Below are 20,747 nucleotides of genomic sequence, written 5' to 3' on the forward strand. Positions count from 1 at the left end.
ATATATTTTTTATGACAGGACAGAGCTCTAAAGGGGCCCTCCTGCTGTGCAGACCTCCCTGGGTTTGCAGGGCTCCTGGCTGGATGCACTGTGGGGTGACAGCGGCTGCAACTGGAATCCCATTTCAGGCCTAATCCTGAGGGAGGTTTCTGCCACTGAGCTGGCTCCCACGCTGGCTGGGGAAGATGGGGATTTGGATGGAACGTGTCTGTCCCTTGGGCATGTCCCTTCTTCTGACTGTGGACAGACAGGGGCCCCTCTACCTCCACCCACCAGTCATGGTGGCACATGCAGGTAGCGAGCAGTGCCCCCGAGCCCGAACCCTTGTGCTGCTGTGGCAATGGTAGTGCTTTCACACAGGAAATGAGTGTTTTGTCATCTGAAACCTCTTCTTTTTGTAATGATTAACCTTTTGCTAATGATTTGATATAATATTGGGTGACATTGAGTGCTGCGATATTGATGTTTAATGTGTTCCAAAGCAAGGGCTCAGGAAGCAATAAAGATTTACTCCAGCTAATGTGTGAGGGCTGGGTTGTCCCTGGGCCCTGCACTCACTGATGGCCTGATATATTTGCCGTGGTGTGGCAGCATCATCTAACAGAAGCTGAATTTCTGGCTAATAATTTAATGAAGGCTTTGCTGTATTTCCAATTACTGGAAAAAGCCATGATTCTATTCTGATATGTGTTATAAAATCAGCCCTTCGTACTGGAAGGAGCCAGGGGAGAGCACCTCATATCTCTCTTTTGGCTCTGTCCAGTCCTACAACAAAGCCTGCCTGCCCTATAACAACATGTTGGGACATACAGAGGTGCTGTCCATAAGTCTGGGAGGCAGCTCCTAAATGAAGGAGAGTAGCAGAGGCAGAGCACCTAACTGGGGTACCCACCCAGCCCCAGGACCCTCCATGCCCCACACGTGGCTGAGGTAGATGGAGCTGCCACAGGCTGACACCACAAATAAGATGGCGTGGGAGGAAAACTTGGAAGGACAAATTACTGTGAGTATTGATTCCCCTGACTGCTTGCAGAGGGATTTCATTTAGCAACACTGCCAATGACATTATGTGCAGCATCTTGTCCATGGCTGGTTCAGTGGCATTAAGAGAATTACTTTGGCCTAATGAATAGGAATAAGAATATTTCAACCTTCTCCCTGGAAAGTAATGGTGGATCATCAAGTGTGCAGCCAAGTTCAGGTCTAGTCACTTGCCAAGTGAATGCAAATGACAGGTTGTTTTATTTAATGGATGCCATAGTGTGTTGGCCAAAACTGTTGTCTCTTTTCTTTGTAGATTGGTTTTCCCCCCTCTCTTCTAAATCAGACTTTGTCTCTGCTCCTGATTGGCTTTTTTTTCAAGCAGAAGACATTTTGCTGACTCTTGCACTGAAATCTTTCTGTCGATTGCACCAAAACTCCTCTATCAGCTGTATTTTATGCTGTGCTAAGGGAAGAGGCAGAAGCTGGTGTGCTGGTAGTGCCATAGGCAGTGGGGCCTCACTCAGCTCCCTGTCTCCTTCCAGCTCAGAACCAGTGAGCTGCTCCATCGGTGTCACTGCTGCCCCATCCCTGGGATCACGGGGACATTGTGGAGTCCCACACTGTGACAGTGGGCCATTTGCTGGCATGGTGGCCTGGGAGCAGCTGGGCTGTGCAAGTTCCTGTGAATGGCCAGCCCCTCATCTGCTGCACGCTCACTCAGCCCAAGAGTGAGCTGGGTGCTCTGAGCTGCAGGGTGGTGCTAAAGCACAGCTGCACCCCCAGCACAGAGCCCAGCCAACCAAGGCCAGGGACTGCAGATGGGGAGTCCCATTCCATCAGGGCCTGGAGTTAGTCCTACACATACAGAGACTCTTCAAACACAGGATGTGCCTCACCACAGCTCACAAATTAGATCAGCATCAGACAAAATATCATCACAAACTAATATTCTCAGATGGGATGTGGTGTTCTGCTTCGTACAACAGGGAGGATTTGCAATGGCCAAGGATGTACCTGCTGTGTAGGTACACGGTTTGTGGTAATTGGGGTGGGGCTGCAGCTGAGCCTCATCCCCAATGAGTACAGCTGTGAAAAGCAGGTGAGCAGCACTGACAGCAATGAGCCATGGAGTGCCCAGGGGCACTGACCAACCACCACAAGGAACAGAGGGCACACAGGTGCAATGCATGAATGATGAGGGTATAAAAGGTTGGGCTAAAGAACAAGGAGGGCAGACGCAGCCTTCTGAAGTGATACGATACTCTGCATGGGCAGATGCTTGAAGCCTTCTGATGTGGTGTGGTGTTACTCTGTATGGGCAAGTGCTTAAAGCCTTCTGAAATTGTATGGTGATACTCTGTGTATTGTGGCAGTCTCGACTGTGACACATGCTGTGACAGGTGGGCTTTTTCTCTCTTCTTTTGTGAAAAAAACCAGAAAAGTGTTTGCAGAGTAAACTCTGACATTTCAGCTACAGACTAGTCACCTTTCAAGTGAAATGGCTGTTACTGCTCACTGGCAGTTAATCCTTGCATGGAGACTTTTGCTTAAAGAACTGGAGGGAGGTTGGGTTTTTACTTATTTGTTCAGATTCAGGGTTCTATCCTAATTAATTTTTTAGTTGACAGGTTTCTGCTTTGTTTCTCCAAGTGTTTTGATGTACGAGCAGAGATGTCGCACTGGATGTGTGTTTGCAAAAGAGGCTGATGGGAAAGATCAAAACTGATTTGTTTTGTTTGCAGAGGAAGAGGCTCCAGATCTGTGAAACAGAGCAGGGAGTTTCTGAAGGCTCTAGACACCAGCATTTTCAAGCTGAAAATGTGGCTGTAAGGTGGTGACCAAAGCCCTGCTGACCTTGCAGAGGCCACTATTTCATGTCAGATGTCTGTCACATCCTGGTGCCCCCCTCCCAACCTGCTCTGAACAAAGTAACTCAGCACAGACTTGGGGATGAGCCCAAGGGCTTCTCCATCTCCAAGACTGAGCACAGCAGGGGCTGCTGAGCAATTTAGGAGTGAGCTGGGCTGGGAGAAATGCTAAACAGGTCTCTGACCGTTTGCAAATAAGCTGCAAAATCATGCTCACAATAGGGCTGCAGAGCTGCCTTTTGACTGGAACCATGCCTGGAAAATGTATTTCCCAAGTGGGGACTTCAGCCATTACAAATCCCTGACTGATGTGGTCGAGGAACATGGCAAACACATGACCCATTACCATGATCCGCCAGGCTGCATCCTGCTAATGTGCTTGTTTAACCCTCTCCAGCACTACCCAGAAGCTTCTGCCTCTGAGTGTCTCTAATGTCTGTCAGCCCTTCCTGGTGCAAACCCCCATCCCCACAGGCAGATGGGAGCTCCCTGGAGGAGAGCTGGCCTGGCTGCTGGGAAAGCAGAGTGGAGAGCATGGGAACAGGCAAGGAGCTGGCTGCGCTGCTCCCACGGAGCCTGGGAGTGAGTGCTTGCTGTGAGGGCTCATTAGGGCAGTGGTTTCAATGCTGTGTAGGGCGGGACAGGGGATTGTCACCTCTTTCCTGATACCTGACTTCTTCAGAAAACTGTCAGTCCCCCTGGTTCTCTTTCTTCTGCCTGGTTTGCTTGCAGCCTTTGTCCCTCCTGACAAGCTGTTGCCAGGGTGGATGGCTGTGGTGTGAGGTCTGTGATGGGATGGATGGAGGTAGGATGGTAATCCTAGCAAAACCACACAGTGTAGCTTTGTGGGCATGGTGTCATGCTTTTGGCAACCCTTAAGGACATGGGCACCATGTGAGGAGCTCCCTGTCCCACCCTCAATTTTGCTGAGCATGTTCACCTACACAGGCAGACAGTGAGGGGCCATTGTCCTTCCCAAGCTGTTCTAACTTGTCTCTAGCAGGGTTCCAAGAGCATAGTTTGCCTGGAATTATTATGATCCACAGCAGCATTGTGGCTGGGCCTGAAGCTGAGGACAGCTGAGGCACTTGGCTAAGAGGCACAGATGTGGAGCTGGGTGCTCTCACCTTTCCAAGGAGCTGTCACACTGTGTCCTGATGTTGGCATAGGTTGGCATTATGCTTGGTGAATTCAGAGGATGCTTTTACACAGTGGTGGTTGGGAAGGATTGAAGAGGGTTTCTTTATCATTTTAAACAATAGGTAACAGTGCAATCCATCCCCTGCCTCTTTTAAAGACAGCTCCTTTCCCTAATGGGTAGATAGATATAATGAGATTCTCAAACTCATAAATCTGCTGCAACTTTATTGCCTGCATCTGTTGGAGATGATGTGAAGAGAACTTCATACAGAGAGGACTCTTGAAAGGTTACAAAGGGAACCAGCAGTCTTCAGAAAATCTTCATCTAGAGAAAACAGCCAAGAAAATCCATATAGAAGAAAGCACTTGAGCTGGATGAATAGGTGTCAGGGATGAATGCAAGTGACACTGGCAATGGGGCACCTTGTTGTGAAAGCAAAGTGAAGCTAGTCCCCTGTGTGGGGCAGCTCTGGTGCAGCAGCCAGCCTGTGGCTGCTGTGCACAGCCCCCAGCCCAGCAAGGGGCTGGCCAGCACCCCCACCCTCATACCTGACACCCCTGTGCTGACAAGGGGGGCACGAATGAGGCAGAGTGGAAATGTGTTGTGGCTTTTTTATTTGGGCTCTGGTGAATGTCGCTCCCATTTCAGCCTCTGCTCTGAGGCGCTGGTCCAGCTCCAGGCTGCTGGGTCTGCCACAGTGGACAGCCCCATGGAGGGGGGTGATAGCACACCATGGCCTCCCCACATCCCAGTGCTGCTCCACCTTCCCTCTGGGCTCTCACAGGGTCCTCTGTGGGGCCAGGGATGTGGGAAGGGAAAGGGCTGCAGGAAATGGCCACAGAAATTAACTGCATGTTAAGATTGTTGGTAGATCAGTGGGGATCTGATTGGCACCCAGGTGAGCTGGGGGCAGCCCTGCATTGTTGAGGAGCCCTGGTCCAAGGACTGGCAAAACCCTGGAAAGATTCCAGTAGCTCCTATGCAGGGTGGGTATTTCTCAGCTGGGACAACTTGCTCAGTGTGGCTGTAGCCAAGAGAGTGGATGGAAAATGAGATGTCCCAGCCTGTGCCTTGCCCCAGGGCCAGTGGTCAGGGAGCTGTGATCACTATTTGCAGGGGACTGCAAATCGTGAAGATGGGCTGGAGATGGTACCAGATGGTGCAGCCTGCTCCCAGAGCACCAGCTGTCGTGCAAGGTCATGTCTGTAGTGTGATGTCCTCATGATGTCATAACGCAAGCTGGCAGCTATTTTAGTGGCAGAGAGTTACACTTAAACCTTCCACTTCCCATTGCAAGGGGCAAGATGTGTTTTGCTGGTTTTCCTGCCCCAGGTAGCCCCTGCTCCTGCACCCTTGCTGAGACAGGAAAGCAATCCCGAAAGCAGAGCTGCAAGTGGGGAGAGAGCAGATGACATCTTTAAACTGTGATCATTGAAGAATATTAACTGCTCTTGGGTTTTCTGACTGCCAAAAATTGATGCTTGAGCAATGTGGCGCCAGGAATCCTGAAGTCACTTTTGTAGCCTTGGAAAATGCAGCTGCTTTGGGATTTCAGCCCAAGACGGCTGTTATTATCCACTGTGCAGAATGAAGCTTCTGTTGGGAGCTTTTACAAAGGCCATCAGTCTTCCCAAATAGTGGTTGTTTTTATCACCTGGCAGTAATGATACTCTCTGGTCCCTTTAATATCTGAGTGTGTTCCCAAAGTGAGACCAGGAAACTCATTTAGGGCTCACCCCCTCCAAGGGAAACAGCTTACAATTTTCTGCCAGGTAGCCCTACCGGTGTGAGAATGGGCAAGACTCACCTAATAAAAACCTTGCTGACAGACACGACCTCCTGGAGGTTTATCTGAGTCGTTTGTTGTGAAGCAGAGCAACATATATCAGGGCTGAAATAGGTGCCAAGCAGCAATCCTAATGCACGCCGTGGCTGCTGTAATTGATTCGCAGGCAGGACAAATACCCGGTGGAGAGAGCAAGGGGCCCTGCCTACTCTCCCAGCTAAAATGTTATAACGCTGTGTGAAATCGTATTGCTGAAGCCTGTGGCTAAAATCCATCTTGTGGGCTGGCTGGCTGTAAAGCTGCATCATCCAAAATATCCCCGTCCCTGCACGCACTGGCTGGGGCACTTGGGCTCCAGTTCAGAAGGAAACATATTAAAAAATGGATCAAAAGTTATGACTCTTGCCAATAATGTGTGTGCAGCATTGCGTGTGCATTGACTTCCATTTTTTGCCTATGCTGTTTTTTATTGTTCCTCCAGGTAAATGTTGAATGAGGAAAGGCTTAAAACTTGAGGAAGCCACATAAAACCACAGGGAGTTGTGAATTTTAGAGATGGCTAAAGTTGATGGGGATGGCTTGGTGTGGCAGCGTGGTGGTGGCTCTAGGAACATCCCAAATTCCTTACACTAGGAAGCAGCCTTAAATTTTGTTGATTGTCTGGCATCTACTACATACATTTGAGGCCAGCTGTGGTCATGCCTTCCCATTGCTCAGCTGGGGAACTTGGTGGGAGGTGTCCCCAGAGGGGTGTGAAGTGTCACTGGACACCCCTAAGCAGTCTCCCCAAAAATAATGGCTGGCTGGGGGAGCAGGCAGCAGAGACAAGCTGCCATCTCCTGCGAGCTGCTTAATTTCATCAGCTGCACAGGGCTGCTTCACCACACATCCCCCCAGCATGGGATCAGGCAGAATTAGAGATTTGATCCTTGGGAAGGGCTGGGGAAATGTCTTGCAGTGTGAAACTGGAGGAGCTCAGCTTGTTTAGCTTATTAAAAAGAAGATTAAGAGGTGACTTAATTGTGCTGTGTGAGGTACCTTCATGGGGAGAGAGAGGCAGGTATTAAAAGGCTGTTTAATCTAGAGGAGAAAGGCATCGCAAGAGCCCGCGCCTGGAAGCTGAAGCCAGACAAATTCAAATTGTGAATCAAACAGACCTTTTAAAAAGCGAATCTTAATAAAGATTAAACCTCCCAGGAGAGCTGTACGTTCCTTTGCCTTTGATATATTTGGATGCAGACAGGACACGTTTCTGCCCCATACACTTGAGCCAAGCAGAAGTTACCGGGTTTGGTATGGAGTAATTAAATGCCAGACCCAGCCCTGCATCAGGGAAGGTCAGGTGAGATGATCTAATGGTCTCTGCTGGCCATCAGTGCTCCCATGCCTGGAGGCTGTGATTTGTGTGCTTGTGTCCAGGCAGCTGGCAGGGACACGGCTCTACCAGGAAAAATCAGTGGAGAAACACGAGGAACGTGGCACTGTGTCAGAAGGGACAGGAAGACAAGTGAAGACTGATGTGTAGGTGCAGAGTTAGAATACTAGAAAGGAAAGGCTTTTAGCCAGAAAAAGGCTTTTTATGAAAAAAACATATTCTTTCTGGACATTAGCAGACATGTAAATTTTTTGTGCTTAGCTACCCCTAATTTTCCTCACAATTCATTAAAAATAAAACCAACCCTCAAGTTTTATGTTGACCAAGAAATCAAAGCATTGATATGAAAGCCTCATGTAGGGAAAGACAAAGGCAAGTCATATCCCAATTTTATGTAAGTACCTGAAACAATGTACAGTGAAACAATATCTGAAAACCTGAGAGTCCCAGGAGTGGCTCAGGAACCACTGCTCACTTGGCAATGCTGGAGTATGTTGTGAATTAATTTTTCTCTTTATTTTTGAGACACTTCTCAGGGCTGGCAGTTGGATATGGATGCAGAGAGGAGCGGCTGTGGGGTATCCCTCATTATTTTTAATAATACTGGGATTCAGAAGAGCTTATCTCCTACTCTGCCCTGAGTCCCTGTCCTGGCCCTGGGGATGACCTGCCCAGAACAGGATTCTGAGATGCAGCACAGAAGTGTGGAGGGATGTACTGGGTCTCAGCTGCTCCCAGGCTGAGTGATGGGCTCCTGCAGCAAAGAATGGAGCCCAAGAGAGGATCTTGCTGAGAAGTTGTTGTTCAAGGTGCTTTTCATAATATTTAAAAAATGTGTTTGCTTCCTCTTGCAAATGTTCAAACATCTTTAAAGTGTCTGTGGTGCCAAGCTGCTTCTCGCCCTGTTTTAAGAGAAATAAGCTTTCTTTAAAGAAAAGGAGCCACAAAAAGCGCAGCAAGCCCAAAGTTAACAGCGAGCAGACCGAAACAAAATTAACACCAGCAAGATTTCAGCTGCCCCTCCGAAATATTGTGTCTCACGGCAAAGGGTCTGCGAAAAGATGGGAGAACAGATTGCTTTAGCGCATCTTCATGGTGTCTCTGCGGCACAGATGAAGCTCAGGCTGGGTCCCCTTCCCCTTGCCAAGCCTGCAGTGGGGACTCGCAGCCCCCAAAAGTGGACATTTGGAGGCGCAGGCTCCTCAGTGCCATGACCACTCATGGGTCCAGCACCACAAGGGGATGTGACTCGGGACGCTGTAGCCAGAGAGTTTAGAGAAGCATCACCTGCAAAACCAGAGTGTGAGCCCAAAAAAGAAGCAGTGAAGAGGAGGCAAGGGACAGGGAAGGAGAGCCTGGCCCTTCTCCACTGCCATAAATTGGAGGCGAGAATGGGAGCGTTGGTTGTTGGCCATGGTGTCACAGCTCCGTGTGGATTACATTGGCCAGCTTCAGTGATGAAAATAGGCAGCCAGCAGTGAGTTCCTCTTTGTAACAGAAAATAGTCAAAACAGCTTGAAAACTATTCATAATGAGAGCTCTGAGAACAGCCAATGCTACACACACAGAGTGAATACTGTCATTAAGCACTCTTTGGATGACAGTCCCAGCAGTTCATTATCCCCCATCACTGCTTGGGGAGGGTGGTGGAGGAGAGAAGAGAGAGGGGTGAGCTTTTTTTTTAAATGATCCTTTTATTCTTTTTTCTAAATTAATCTCCACTGTAAAGCAGAGCACCAAAGGAGCAGTATAAAGGCAGCATCCTGCCTTGCCAGTGACCTCTGAGGCTGGAGTGTGTGGCTCTTGCAAAAACCAGTGCTAGCAAAACACAATGCTAGCCTTGATTTTATTTAATTTGCTAATGGATTGTATTTATCCTTTCCTTTCTTTCTCTCTCTTTTTTTTTTTTTTTTGGGGGGGGGGGGGAATATGGATTCTAGTTGTATCTTCTTCCTCTGACAGTGCAAACAAAAGTTTACTCTTAAGACCCTAGCTAACATTTCTACTTAGATATTAGGCAGTGTCTCCAGCAGATGTGAGCTCCAGCCTCGCCACCCATTCACCATGAAAGATGCAGCAGCTGCTGGAAGCCTCCTTCTCCATGTCAGGATACTCCCCTGCAGGTTGTGACTTTGTGTGGATGCAGGTGGGTGTCCTGGGCTGTGTCTGCAAAGCCCCTCCACATGGGGACTGTGGGGCAGGGGGACAGCCATGAGGAACAGATCTCCCTGCCCTTGTCCTGCAGTGGGCCAAATCCTGTAGTTCCCTGTGTTTAGGGAAGAGGTGTAGGATGCCAGGCTGGGTACAGACAAAGGACTGGCAGTGCTGTCCATGTTTGCAGGGCAAGCCAAAGTGTATCTTGCCTGGGCTAAATGGGGATGCCAGCTGGAGGTGTTTGATAATTAGTTTATAATTAGCAGCTTGTTTTAAGAAGTGTGTCAGGGACAGTGTTACAATGCACATTAGGTCTCCTAACCAGAGGTTTAGCATGTGAATATCCCTGTATGCCCAGAGGAGAACTCTGTGCCCTTGCCTGGTCAGAGGAGCCCAGTACCCTATTACTGCCATCCAAATTCATCAGGGCATCCCTTGGCATCAGGAGGAACACTTGTTCAAACTTGTGCTAATATTTTCCCAGCCTGCAAAGTCACCTGGGCAGCTGTGATGAGTCACTGTGGCTGTGTGTGGCTCCCTACACTTCATCAGCATTATCTTTCCTTCATCTCCAGTATCTGAGAAAAGCATCATAACTTATTCCTGAATCAGAATGCTGAATCTCTTCAATTCCAGCAACATTGCTCTGTTCACAACCTTGTTATCATCCTGAGGCTGATAACCTCAGGCAGAGGTGTTAATTTTTTAAGTCATTGAGCAATGTCCTGTTTGTGACACTGGATATCCAGAAATACAAGATACAGCAGCCCTTCCCATCCTCCCAAATCACCCACCAAACCCTCCACCATTCCACGTAGCTTCACTGTCCTCCTCAGCCCTTGAAAAAGATCCTGATTTAGAGCTGCTCAGCTGCAGGTCCCATTTCAGCCCCCTGCTCATGTGCTGTGGTCTGGCACGGTTGCATGGCAGGGACTGCAGATCCCTGTTGGAATGGTTTCATCCCAGGGCAGTACACTGCTTGTTCCCAAGCGTGGCACTGCTCTGTTTTAATGAGCTTTGGACATGGCACTGTCAGCAGAGCCCTGGCTGTTTGATGATGGCCACTGGGGATAATTAATCCAGTGTGTGCCCAGAGCCCTGTGCCTGCCTGTGGCCCCGGCTGGGGCAATGCCAACAGCACGCATGGGCGGTGGTTGAGATGTGAGACTGCCTTAAAGGGGCCTCTTACCCATCTCTTCCTCTTAAATTGAGGCTAATGTTGTTTCTAAGTTCATAGCCTAACTTCTTCGTTTGGAAAAAAAGAAAAAAGACTATTTTTGAGAAACAATTTCAAGTGGGACTCTGTGACTCACTCCATAATGCTGCCAGGCCCAGATTAGGATGCTCCTTGCTGATACCTGTGTCTACACCTGGCCTCCACAGAGCTGGGGGGGACAAGGGTGGGGCTCCTCATCCCAGGGAAATGGGCTAATGTGCTTTGCACCATCCCCTTCCCTGAATCCCCAAGGCACACAGCTCCCTGAGGAAGGGTTAACTGTGCTGCTGCCTTTGCCTTTGGCCACTTCAGCATGTTTCCTCCAGCATGTTTCCTCCATGCTTACCCCAGCCCTTTGGAGTGTGCTGCTGCTGCAGCTGGAAGGAACTGCTTGAATGGCACTGAGTACTTGTGTATCTGAAGTTCAGCAAAGCAAGAGTTACTGAGATGGCTTTCCCTTTCCAGGAAGAAAGCCAGAACTGGAACTGGCTTTTCTTCCTCCTTCTTTCCTCTAAACCAAAACAAACAGAAGTTTTTAGCTGCTTCAGCAGGTAATCACTGCCTGCGTGTCAGAAAGAGCCATGGAAAAAAAGCCCTTTGCTTCATCAAACCAAGGTGGCACATTTGTCACCCTCCTGCACACAACTGGCCTGCCCTGTTGGCAGGGAAGTGGCACCTTCCCAGCACTGGGATTTTCTTGCAGTGGCAGCAATGGGCAGTGGTAACAGGACAGCCTGTGGCAGGAAGTGGCACAGCTTCCCTGCCTATCCCCATCCTCATCCCTGCCCACGCTGGGAGGCCTCAGATGTGCTTTTGGCACGGGGTGTTTAGGCAGGGTCAGCATCCCCTGGGAAAGCGCCCCCAGAAGGCTCCAAGCCAGGCTCCCATCACCTCCCGTGTGGGTGCAAGGGAGGGATGTGGTGAGCACAGGGATGGGTGCCACAAGCCACATCTCCTTGGCTGAAACGGCGTGTGTCACCCACAGGGAGCGCCAGGCCTGCTTTTCTGTGTGCTTGCAGAATGTGTCCTCATCCAACAAAATAAATAAATGGATAAGTAAGAATTGCCGGGCGAGATGTGGTGGCAGGGTGCCAGTCCCAGCACAGCCAATTCATTTTCATTTCTCATTAATTTGGACTGACCTTTGCTCACATTTCCACCATGAGCACGTTCAAAACAAGGCAGACATTTAACTCTGTTTTGGGCAACGCTACTCTAATGTGGTTTTTTTTTTGCATAGCTCTCTCTTTTATGGTAAGCAAATGTACTGCCAACTTTTCTCTTGCTATGTACACCAGCGAAGGGAACCAGATGCTTTGTGTTTTCCTCCGAAATGTATCTGAATGTTGTTTTTTGTTTAGTGTTTCGGAGGGAGGGCTGGCTTACAGACAGCATTTCATAAATCCAGTCCTCGCTGCACACTGTTTCCCAACTTACAGCGGGTCCTGGCTGTGGCTCCTGGCTGGATTTGCGGTCTCTCCTCACACAGTGTGGCAGCAGCAGCCCCTGAGGCGCTGATTCCCAGCTGTCCCATTCAGTGGGGCATGGCTGCCTCGGGGGAAACCCCACTGGAGGGGTCCCCAGTGAGGTGTGGGGAAGGGTGTGGGGCTGGGCAGGCTCATCCCGCTGACTTCTTGCACAACAGACCGTCCACAGCCTGGCCCTGTGCAATGGCCATGGCTCTTGAGGAGGCTCTGAGATCAGCCTGGAGACACATCCCAGGGAAAAAAATCTGCACTTCAGGAATGGGGTTTGCTGCTTGTGGGGATTGGCTTGGGGAGTGCTGTTCTGCTGGAAATGCAGGGGTTTCACTCCTGGAGACACTGGGGCCGTATGGGGCTGCCTGTGCCCACCCCTCCTTGCTGGGGGGCTCAGAGCTGGTGTTCTGCATGGTGGGGGCTGCTCCTCCTCCTGGCCCTGCAGACCTCAGCTGTTGAAGCCATCCCAAGAAATTCTTGCTGTGCAAGAAAATCATGCACTATTGGGCAAGATTGTCAAAAATACCTATGCCACCGGGGCACTTCTGGCCTTTTTAAATAATGTCTCTCCTCTACCTCCATCAATACTTCTGCTGCTATTTTTATAATCACTCTTCTGCTTTCAACTCCTCATCTTCTTTAGCTTTCCTTCTCCTTTTCACACTTCATGCCCTAAAATCTTTTCATCACCTTTTTTTTTTTTTTTTTTTTTTTTGGGTCTGATTGGGCTTTATTTCTTCTCTCCACCAGATTTATGTGAGTTGTCAAGTCCAGCAGCCGTTTGTCTCTGCCTGATGACAGACTTGCGTCCCACCCCCCTCCGAAATCAGATTCATGGCTGTTCTTTAAGGCCCTTTAATATTTTAATGCTTTGACTATAAATTCCATTTTCTCTAAGCTTCAATCCTTCTGCGGGCCTTCCCGCGGAGGGCCGGGCGGCCCCCCCGCTCCCGGCCGTGATTTGCGGTGTGTCACAGGCGGCGTTTGCCATGGCTTTGCTCCACGCACGGGAGAGGAGGGCAGGGGAGGGGAGCATAGCAGGAATTCGCTTTTCCTTAAGCTCAAACGATTCTTCAAACCTTGACAGGAATTGACTTTTTTTTTTCTTTTTCTTTTTTTTTTTTTTTCTTTCAAGACATGATTTGTTGTGGGCTTGTTGTGCTTTTTATTAAAATGCTCTCGTGGAGTGCTTAGAAAGGTTGGCTTTACAGAGCCTCAGCTTCCTTCTTTAATAAATGCAGCCTCGGCTTACAGTTTTCCCTCTGATGTGTCAGCTGGGGGACTCACTCTCCATCTCAAATGCACCCAGACTGCTTAAATCATCCTTATTTCTCTCAGAGGGAAGAGAGACTTTTGCTCTCCAAAACTTTTCACACCCTAAGTTAATAAAACTTCTCTGCTGAAAGGGATGGATGTGACACTGTGCTGAGGATTTCATGGCCGAGTGCAGGATTATTGCTGCGGTGTAAAAGGCTCCCCAGCCTTGGTAAGCACATTGAATGTCTTCTTAAAATATGAGGTTGAAATGCATTTGGCAACGGCTGTGTTGCTCAACACAGCCCATCACCGAGGTGTCCTGTGCCTCTGCTGAAGCCACTCTGCTCTGGAGTGTGCTTCCAGGGCTGCAAAGAGAGCTGGGCTGGGAGCCAGGGCAGAGCTACTCTGTATGAACCCGAGAGACCAGGAGGGCAAAAACAGCGCTAGAAATTTTGACAGTTTTTGTAAGGAAGTCAAGTCTGTTATTAAGCGTGAGATTGGCAGCTGATCCAAAGGGTGACAAAGCAGCCCTGCACTGCGCCAGGAGGGACCTGATAGGAAATTATCAGCAACATCTGGGACAGCTATTTCCTCTAGGTTTGTAAACATTTAACCAAGGAAATGCTAGCAAAATCTATTGCAGCAAACAGTCCTGAGCCACCACCATGGGCTGGCTCGCCCTGCAGCCCTCCACCCACTGCTGCAGCACAGGGAAGCAGAGCTGTATTTCTTCTGTTGATTTTTGGCACCTGGGCCACGGTGGGGGTAGAGCTGCTGAGTGTTTAATGCAGTGCTTTCCATTTCAGATATTAGTAGTGCAACTGAGTTATGACACAGGAGCTGAGAGAGGAGTCATTCCCTCTCAGCACATTCAGGATTAGTTATTTTCCCATTAAACTGCTTTAGACACGGTGAGTTTGTTGCCTCAGACGGGTCACTGCATGTAACAGCAGTTGATAGGAAAGCCTAGTCCTACCTGATCAGGACCTATTGAATTCAATGCAAATTTTGCTACAGATGTATACAGACCAAACTCAGTGTCACCCTCTCTATTTACACCACAGGGCTCTACTGAGCAGCCACAGTGTGGCTGAAAGGACACAGCAGTGGTGACACCAGTGCTCAGCTCACCAGGAGTCAGCACCTGGGGATTTCACCGACACCTCTCATGGCCAGGTGGGTTTGTCCATTTGGAGTGTAAAGGGGGAAGATGTGAACTATTTCAGCACAGCTATTGAATAGAGCCATCCAACTTTCATGGGAAGGGGCCATTTGGAGCTTCCCAATGGAGAGAATATGCCTTTATGAGAGTTTGTCACCAGGGTTCAGGGGCCCTGGAAATTATGGAGGCAAAGGACAGGCTCCCTGTGCTCCCTTCAGGGAGGAGGTGGAGCACCAGCCTCCCTGAGTCAGCCTGCTGCAGCCACTGTCCACAGCAAAGCTGGCACCAGGTTTTGCTCAATGCCGTTGGATGGCTGGTGATAGGGGCAGGCTCCAGGAGACAGAGGCATTCTTCAGAGAGAGAGAAGACAGTGAGGCAACGGGAAGCTCTACTTGCACCTGCCTGCAATTAATTAATTACGAATCCACTCATTAGCTCAGCCCCATGGCTCCCCTTACTGCCAAGCCCCCAGCTGTCCAGAGGGCAAGTCATTATTTGAAAAGATTTCCCATTAAATCCAAAAGAAAAGGAGTATTTGAAAGAAGAAGGGGCAAGAGAAACAGCAAGGGTGCGCACACGATTGCAATCAGCTCTAGAGGATGTGCAGGAGTGGCTGGATCCCCATCTTGGAGCAGCCCGAGAATGATGAAATCGATTTCATTAGCCTGCTCAGCCCCTGATTACTCTTGTGCTATGTGAAACACCCCCCATGGCTCCCCACAGTCTGGCCTCTGCCTGCAGTGGGTACCCTTGTGTGCCTGGCAAAGGCACCAGGGCACTCCAGGTCCCACCCCATCCATGTGCAATCCCAGCTCATGCGGAAAAAAAAACCCAAAACCTGAAGATTTAAATTTCCTGAAGTGGGTACCTGCCTCCCCTTGGTGCCCAGGCAGCAGCTTCAGCCCAGCTCACAGGTTTTAACCTCGGGCAGGGCACACATCTGCTTTGCCCGCCGTGTTCCCATTACGGCTCTGTGCTCCGTGCCTCAGCGGAGGCTCCCCTCTACCCGCGGTGATTTACAGGCGCTGTTACGGCAGGACAGCTCTGACACTGATTGAGTCGCTTATCTGCCGTCTCCGTCCTGCTCCCTGACAGCCTCTCCCCCAGGTATCAATCTGCACATCAGTTCTTTATTCCTAGGTGAGAGGAGAGCTGTCAAGGTTGCAGCTACACTGTCATCTTCATCTGAGCTGCCAGCCACCCTTCATCGCTTAAAGACCCTCTTTAACGCACAAACGCTTTGGGAGGGGGTCACCGTGTTGGAGATGGCAACAAAATTTCATTTGCTCTCAAGGTGCTCAGAGCTTGATGGATTGGCTCTCATTTGTCAGGGTGCCCATAAATAAACAAGAGCTTCCAAGCTGTAGGTTCAGTCCCACAGGTTCTCCTTTCTGCAGGCCTGCAGTGGCTCCTGGCTGCCTGCTACAGGGTACCAGGACCTGACAGGGATACCGGCACCTGTACCCTTGTGAGGTGGACAGGCTGGCCCCCACCAGTGCACTTTAGTTCTAATTCATTTTTCTAAATAATTTTTAGGCTAAAACTGCACTGGTGAGAGTGATTCTCTCTGGGATCACTGGCAGCATTGGGCCATGGCACAGGGTGACAGGAAAGGACCTGCATCCACTTTGGAGTTTGCTCTCAGATGCTGCTTTTGGGCCAGAGCAGCTTCCAGCCCTCCCCAGCTCTGATAGGAGACGCTGTGTGTGTGCACTGGATCTGTGTCAAAACCCCATGTCACCTTGGTGTGCCATGCAGCCTGGGGTAATCCAAAGGGACAAGCTGTGCACAGCAAAGGAGAGCAGTGGGCATGGCCCTGTGTGCCTCAAGTCGCACCTGATTTTGCTGGGGCTTCTGCTACCTACAGCCCTCTTCAGTTTGGTTTCCTTGTTGCTGCTCTTTCGTGAATAAAAAAGCCACTGAAACTTAATCTCTACCATAATGTTTATTAAATAGTAATTTTAAAAGGTTTTTATACAAATCATATAAACACAGTTTTATTTTTTGTTTTGTTTTGTTTGTTTGTTACACCGAAGAATCACAGTAAAAGCTCTTTAAGTCCGTAAGTCCTGGCTCAGCCAGTAAATGGTCAAATACCTTGAACTGCAAACCTTGGAGAATTTCCATTTCTGCATATAATTTCTTAATGGTTTAATTCCCATGCTCACCTCCGGCACCTTCCCACAAAATGAAGTCACCCAGAACTACAGCCTGCCCATTAGCAACATGTCCTGCCATGGGAAGCGTGTGGAGGAAACAGCCCATTTAAGCAAAGGCATTAATGCCGATTTTTTTTTCTTTTCTGAATTTCACAGAGGGAATTGCAATCAGCAAACCGACTCTGTTTGCAGAGGAGGATGCAATGAATTGAATGCACCGATGACCCTTCCCCCGTCCCTGTTGAAGTTACAATCAAACACAGTTTTCCGTAGAACAGTAAAGCACCCGGCAGAGGTAAGTGAGGTATTGGCTGTGCAGCATGATCGGCCTTCTCTCGCCCGGTGACCGCACACGTGGGCCCTGCCCCCTGCCAGGGGCCAGCGGGACACACGGGCTGGGCCCGTGCCACCTTAGTGCCAAGGTCAGCAGTACTCCCCTGCCCCAGATCAAGAGATACATTAACACGAGTCAGTCCCACGGAATAAGTCACATACACGATACATACAGAGAATTCACGTGCGTGTGCAAACACACTATTTCTGAATATATCTATATATGAACTCTTCTCTCTGTACGCCTACTAGACACCATAACATCACCTTTTAATTATATATTTTCACCTATTGTTTGCCTAAGTTGGCTTTTCTACTGTATGGTCCTTTTCCATTCATCCTTCCCCTCTCTGGTGATTTGAAGGGAATGAAATCATTGAGCAGCAGCAATCCAGCTTTGAAATGGTCTGGTACATTTCCTCTCACTGCCTCTGTTTCTTTTGTACAGTAAAATAACACCCCTGTGGAATTTGTCTGTGAAAAACACCAAAAGAAATAAGGTGATTCGAGAGGAGAATCAGAGACACATTTACTGCTGTTTTTGTCGGGTGCACAGTGTGAATTAAAGAAATGAAGGCCTTTGTGTGTGCGTCTCTGCGTGTGTACACGAACCGCGGAGGTGCTGATGACGCAGCTGCTGTTTCTGCTCCCCCAGTACATGTGCACCTTTCTCACAGCAGAGAAAGGGTTTTTTTCCTAAAATCTTATTGTCTGAGGGAGCTCTTCATGAGACATTAGACAGATGTTCCTATTCCTGCAGTACCAAGGAGCATCTGTTGCACTGCTCTTGTGTCCATGCTCATCTCCTCTCCAGATGTTGCTTGTGTCCCTAAACACCTGGACTCCTGCACGATGTGTTTGTGGGGCTGGGCAAACTGAGCTTCACAACACATCACATCTCTGTCAATAGCAGTTGGTGAAGAAAATAATGCCATCCCCAAGCCAAACTACTTGTAAGGTAAAATGTAAAAATCAGGACATGCCAGGTATCACCAAAGAGCCCCTGGAAAAATAAACCCAGTGTGACAGAAAGGTTTCTTATTTATGTATGTGCAAGTTGATAGAGGTGATCCTGTACTGAACTGGAAATGAAGGCATTGCTTTGGGGTTCAGCATTTCAACTCTTTTTCTCCATTCAGTTATTCTCGTAACACTCCTGTCCCACAGCACAGTGGTAAGTGGAGAGGTACCAGCTGCCACACAATATAGCCAGACCATTTGAAAGTAGAAGGACTAGATTTCTGCTGGGCTCTAACCAGTGGAGAGTGGTGAAGAAGAGCATTTTGTGGGGAAGGATGAAGGCCTCACTTGCTATTTGCTACAGCACTGATCATCAGCTGGAGGAAAAATACTTCTAAGGCACTTGTTCAAAGTAAAAAAAAAAAAAAACAAACAAAAAACCAGTTCAGAGATAGAACTTGGGGCTTTTGCTACTGATCAGGAGCAGTGCAGCTTTGCTCCAAAGGGGATGTGGTGGCAGCTGTGTGGTCCAGAGGTGCTGATGGCACCAGCTCACTACCCCCAGCTCCAGGGACAAGGAGAGCATTAGGAAGGTGAGGGGGTGACAGTGGGCACCATGGCCAGGTTCTCCAGGGCTGTGGGCATTGCTCCAGCCTCCTTCCTGTTCATTTTCCCTTCCTGGAACTTTGGAGAGGCCTCAGCACTGTACCTCAAGTCAAACCCCAAGTGAAGCCCCCTTCCCAAAGCCATTGCCTAAGCCAGCAACCCGACAGGCTCTATCTTTTGTTTGCTGCAATTTTCTCATTATAGCAAAAAGAAAAATGGCAGGCTCAAGTGGGGTGGAGATTCAAATAAAGGCCTTACTGATGAAGGCCTCTGCTGCTGCAATCAAAGATATGGATTTAATAAATGGCTCTTATTCACAAATCACTTTAAGGCTCTTCAGCTTTTCACAAAGAGGTGCTTCTACACATAGGGTTTCCCTTCTATTTTCTTTCTTAATGATTTCAGAAAGCGCTGTTGTTACTGTTGACAGTAAAGCCAGTATCCCACCTTTCCCCTGCTACCAGGAGAAGGCAAGTTGAAGGTAACAACATGCTTCCACTTTCAGGACTGCAAACTGCAGCTTCCTGTTCTTAGTGTGAAGTGCACAAATCCCTACAATGATATCTGGATGGAGTCTAAAATGGACAGGGGCTCCGTGTGTGTGTGTGTTATTTCTAAAGAAATCCCTCAGCCTTCTCAGCAATTACCAGAGAAAGGAGGTGGGAAATAACAATCAACATTTAGTTTCTCACATCCAAAAGGTAAACCAGGCTCCCTTACCACATCCCAGCCACTCACATCAGCAGAAAATGAAGATGAACCAACAAACAAGGGGCTCAGTCCCCCCCTCGCCCGGCACAGTCTGGTTTGCAGGAGAGCCACTTGGTCCTGGTGGAGTGTGACCCAGCAGCAAGACCTGGTGGCAGGAGCAGTGCCTCCCCTCACTCCTGCTCCCCTCATTCCCTGTTATGGCATTCAGTTCCCATAGAAAACAGCAAAAAAGTACCCCCCTGCCAGCCCACCTCACCGGGCACAATGCCAAGGGTCATCCCCAGGCAGCCATCAGGCCTCCGAGCAGCACTTCTGGTGGTTCATCTTCACCTTGTGCTTGATGCCGTCGTACAGTTCGAAGTTGTAGTTCTCCAGCGTGGTGGAGCTCCGCGAGGACAGCCCGGCGTACGAGCACGTGCAGTAGAGGAGCAGGCCAGCGCAGATGGCCCCGAGCAGGACCCCGAGGGAGCTCATTGCTATAATGGTCACCAGGATGGGATCCAGGGTGTATAGCCAGCTTTTCTCTTTGTCCAGCTTCGGGGTTCCTGGAGAGTTAGTAGAGAACAGTGTGTCGTTCCTATCCGATCCAAAGTAATCTGCAGCGGAACGGGCACTTATTATCCAGGGGTCACTTTTTGTTCCCTCCTCACCTTTATACGTTTCTTACGTGGAGTTGTGATGGCTTTACATGAGTTAAAGTACATATATGGGGATATCTCAGCAGGATTCACTAACCCAGGTCTAGAAATCATGTGAAGCACCAAACTACCAAGGACGTTAGGCACCCTGATTCACTTTTAGACATCAGACTACTGACATAGCGCACAAGCATTCTACACCCGCCAAAACTCTGGCCCTTCCAGTGCCACTTCCAGGTTCAAAACTATTGAATCAATCTGTCACAGGTCTCAGACTTAATTTTCTTCATTTACAAGTCAAAACGCCATGCAAGCAGCAATTAATGCTTAAAAGATCAGTTTCACTTGTCCTAACACAAATACAATACACTGACTTTGCAAGGTTGCTGGCTGTTGGAAAACAAGAAAAGAAAATCAATGCCTTTGAATGCCAAGCCATCACTTCAATGTATATTCTCAAGTGTGTTCTAGCTCCTAAAACCACTAAAGCTGAGGTTTGTGAGTAATCTGAGCATCTGATACTGAAAGACAAGCTGCTACAGCTGAATTGTCCATGTGCATATGGACAATGTCCATGTCCATTTGCATACCAACCTGGATCGTCGTTGTCTTCAAAGTCTTGCTCAGAGCTTGGGAAGTCATCCTCCATTCTCGGGAAGTTCACTAGAACGACAAAATGGGAAGTACTGTTTGTTAAAAGAGGCCTTCTGGAAGCATCATTGTCACTAGTAATTGGACTGTGAGGCCAGCCAGAAGAAAGTAATTGTTAAACTACTACAAGGCTCTTCCTTGTGGGAGGAGGAGGAACTCATTATCTTCTTCCCTTGGCCAAAGTCAATGAAGACTCTTGCACACTTGAGAGAAGAGGATCTTCACACTATGTCACATTTCATAACCACCAGATCATCAGCTTTTAAGA

At 48.9% G+C, this 20,747-nt stretch overlaps 1 protein-coding gene and 1 long non-coding RNA gene across 10 annotated transcripts in view; one reads left to right on the forward strand and one right to left on the reverse strand.

The window, feature by feature from the left end:
* The first annotated feature begins 1,819 nt into the window (after window positions 1–1,819).
* Window positions 1,820–14,366, forward strand: LOC135308773 (uncharacterized). Of its 3 annotated transcripts, XR_010369148.1 has the most exons (4): window positions 4,686–8,822; window positions 9,165–9,300; window positions 13,409–13,488; window positions 14,324–14,366. It is a non-coding gene; the product is annotated as an uncharacterized LOC135308773 (long non-coding RNA). The 3 variants fall into 3 exon arrangements; XR_010369149.1 differs by lacking the exons at window positions 4,686–8,822; window positions 13,409–13,488 and adding an exon at window positions 1,820–2,384; XR_010369147.1 differs by lacking the exon at window positions 13,409–13,488.
* Window positions 14,367–16,347: 1,981 nt separating this feature from the next.
* NRP2 (neuropilin 2) overlaps window positions 16,348–20,747 on the reverse strand; it is an 89,077-nt gene continuing 84,677 nt past the window's right edge. For 4 of the 7 annotated variants that reach the window (XM_064434174.1, XM_064434177.1, XM_064434171.1 and 1 more), the window contains exons 16-17: window positions 20,423–20,491; window positions 16,348–19,786 (exon numbers count right to left, since the gene is read on the reverse strand). In XM_064434174.1, coding sequence (XP_064290244.1) covers window positions 19,482–19,786; window positions 20,423–20,491 — 374 coding nt within the window. In that variant the 3' untranslated portion in view covers window positions 16,348–19,481. The remainder of the gene's footprint in view (window positions 19,787–20,422; window positions 20,492–20,747) is intronic. The other 3 variants (XM_064434180.1, XM_064434173.1, XM_064434176.1) reach the window with 1 other exon arrangement.

Source organism: Passer domesticus, chromosome 10 (genome assembly GCF_036417665.1).
Source record: "Passer domesticus isolate bPasDom1 chromosome 10, bPasDom1.hap1, whole genome shotgun sequence".
Classification (NCBI taxonomy): domain Eukaryota; kingdom Metazoa; phylum Chordata; class Aves; order Passeriformes; family Passeridae; genus Passer; species Passer domesticus.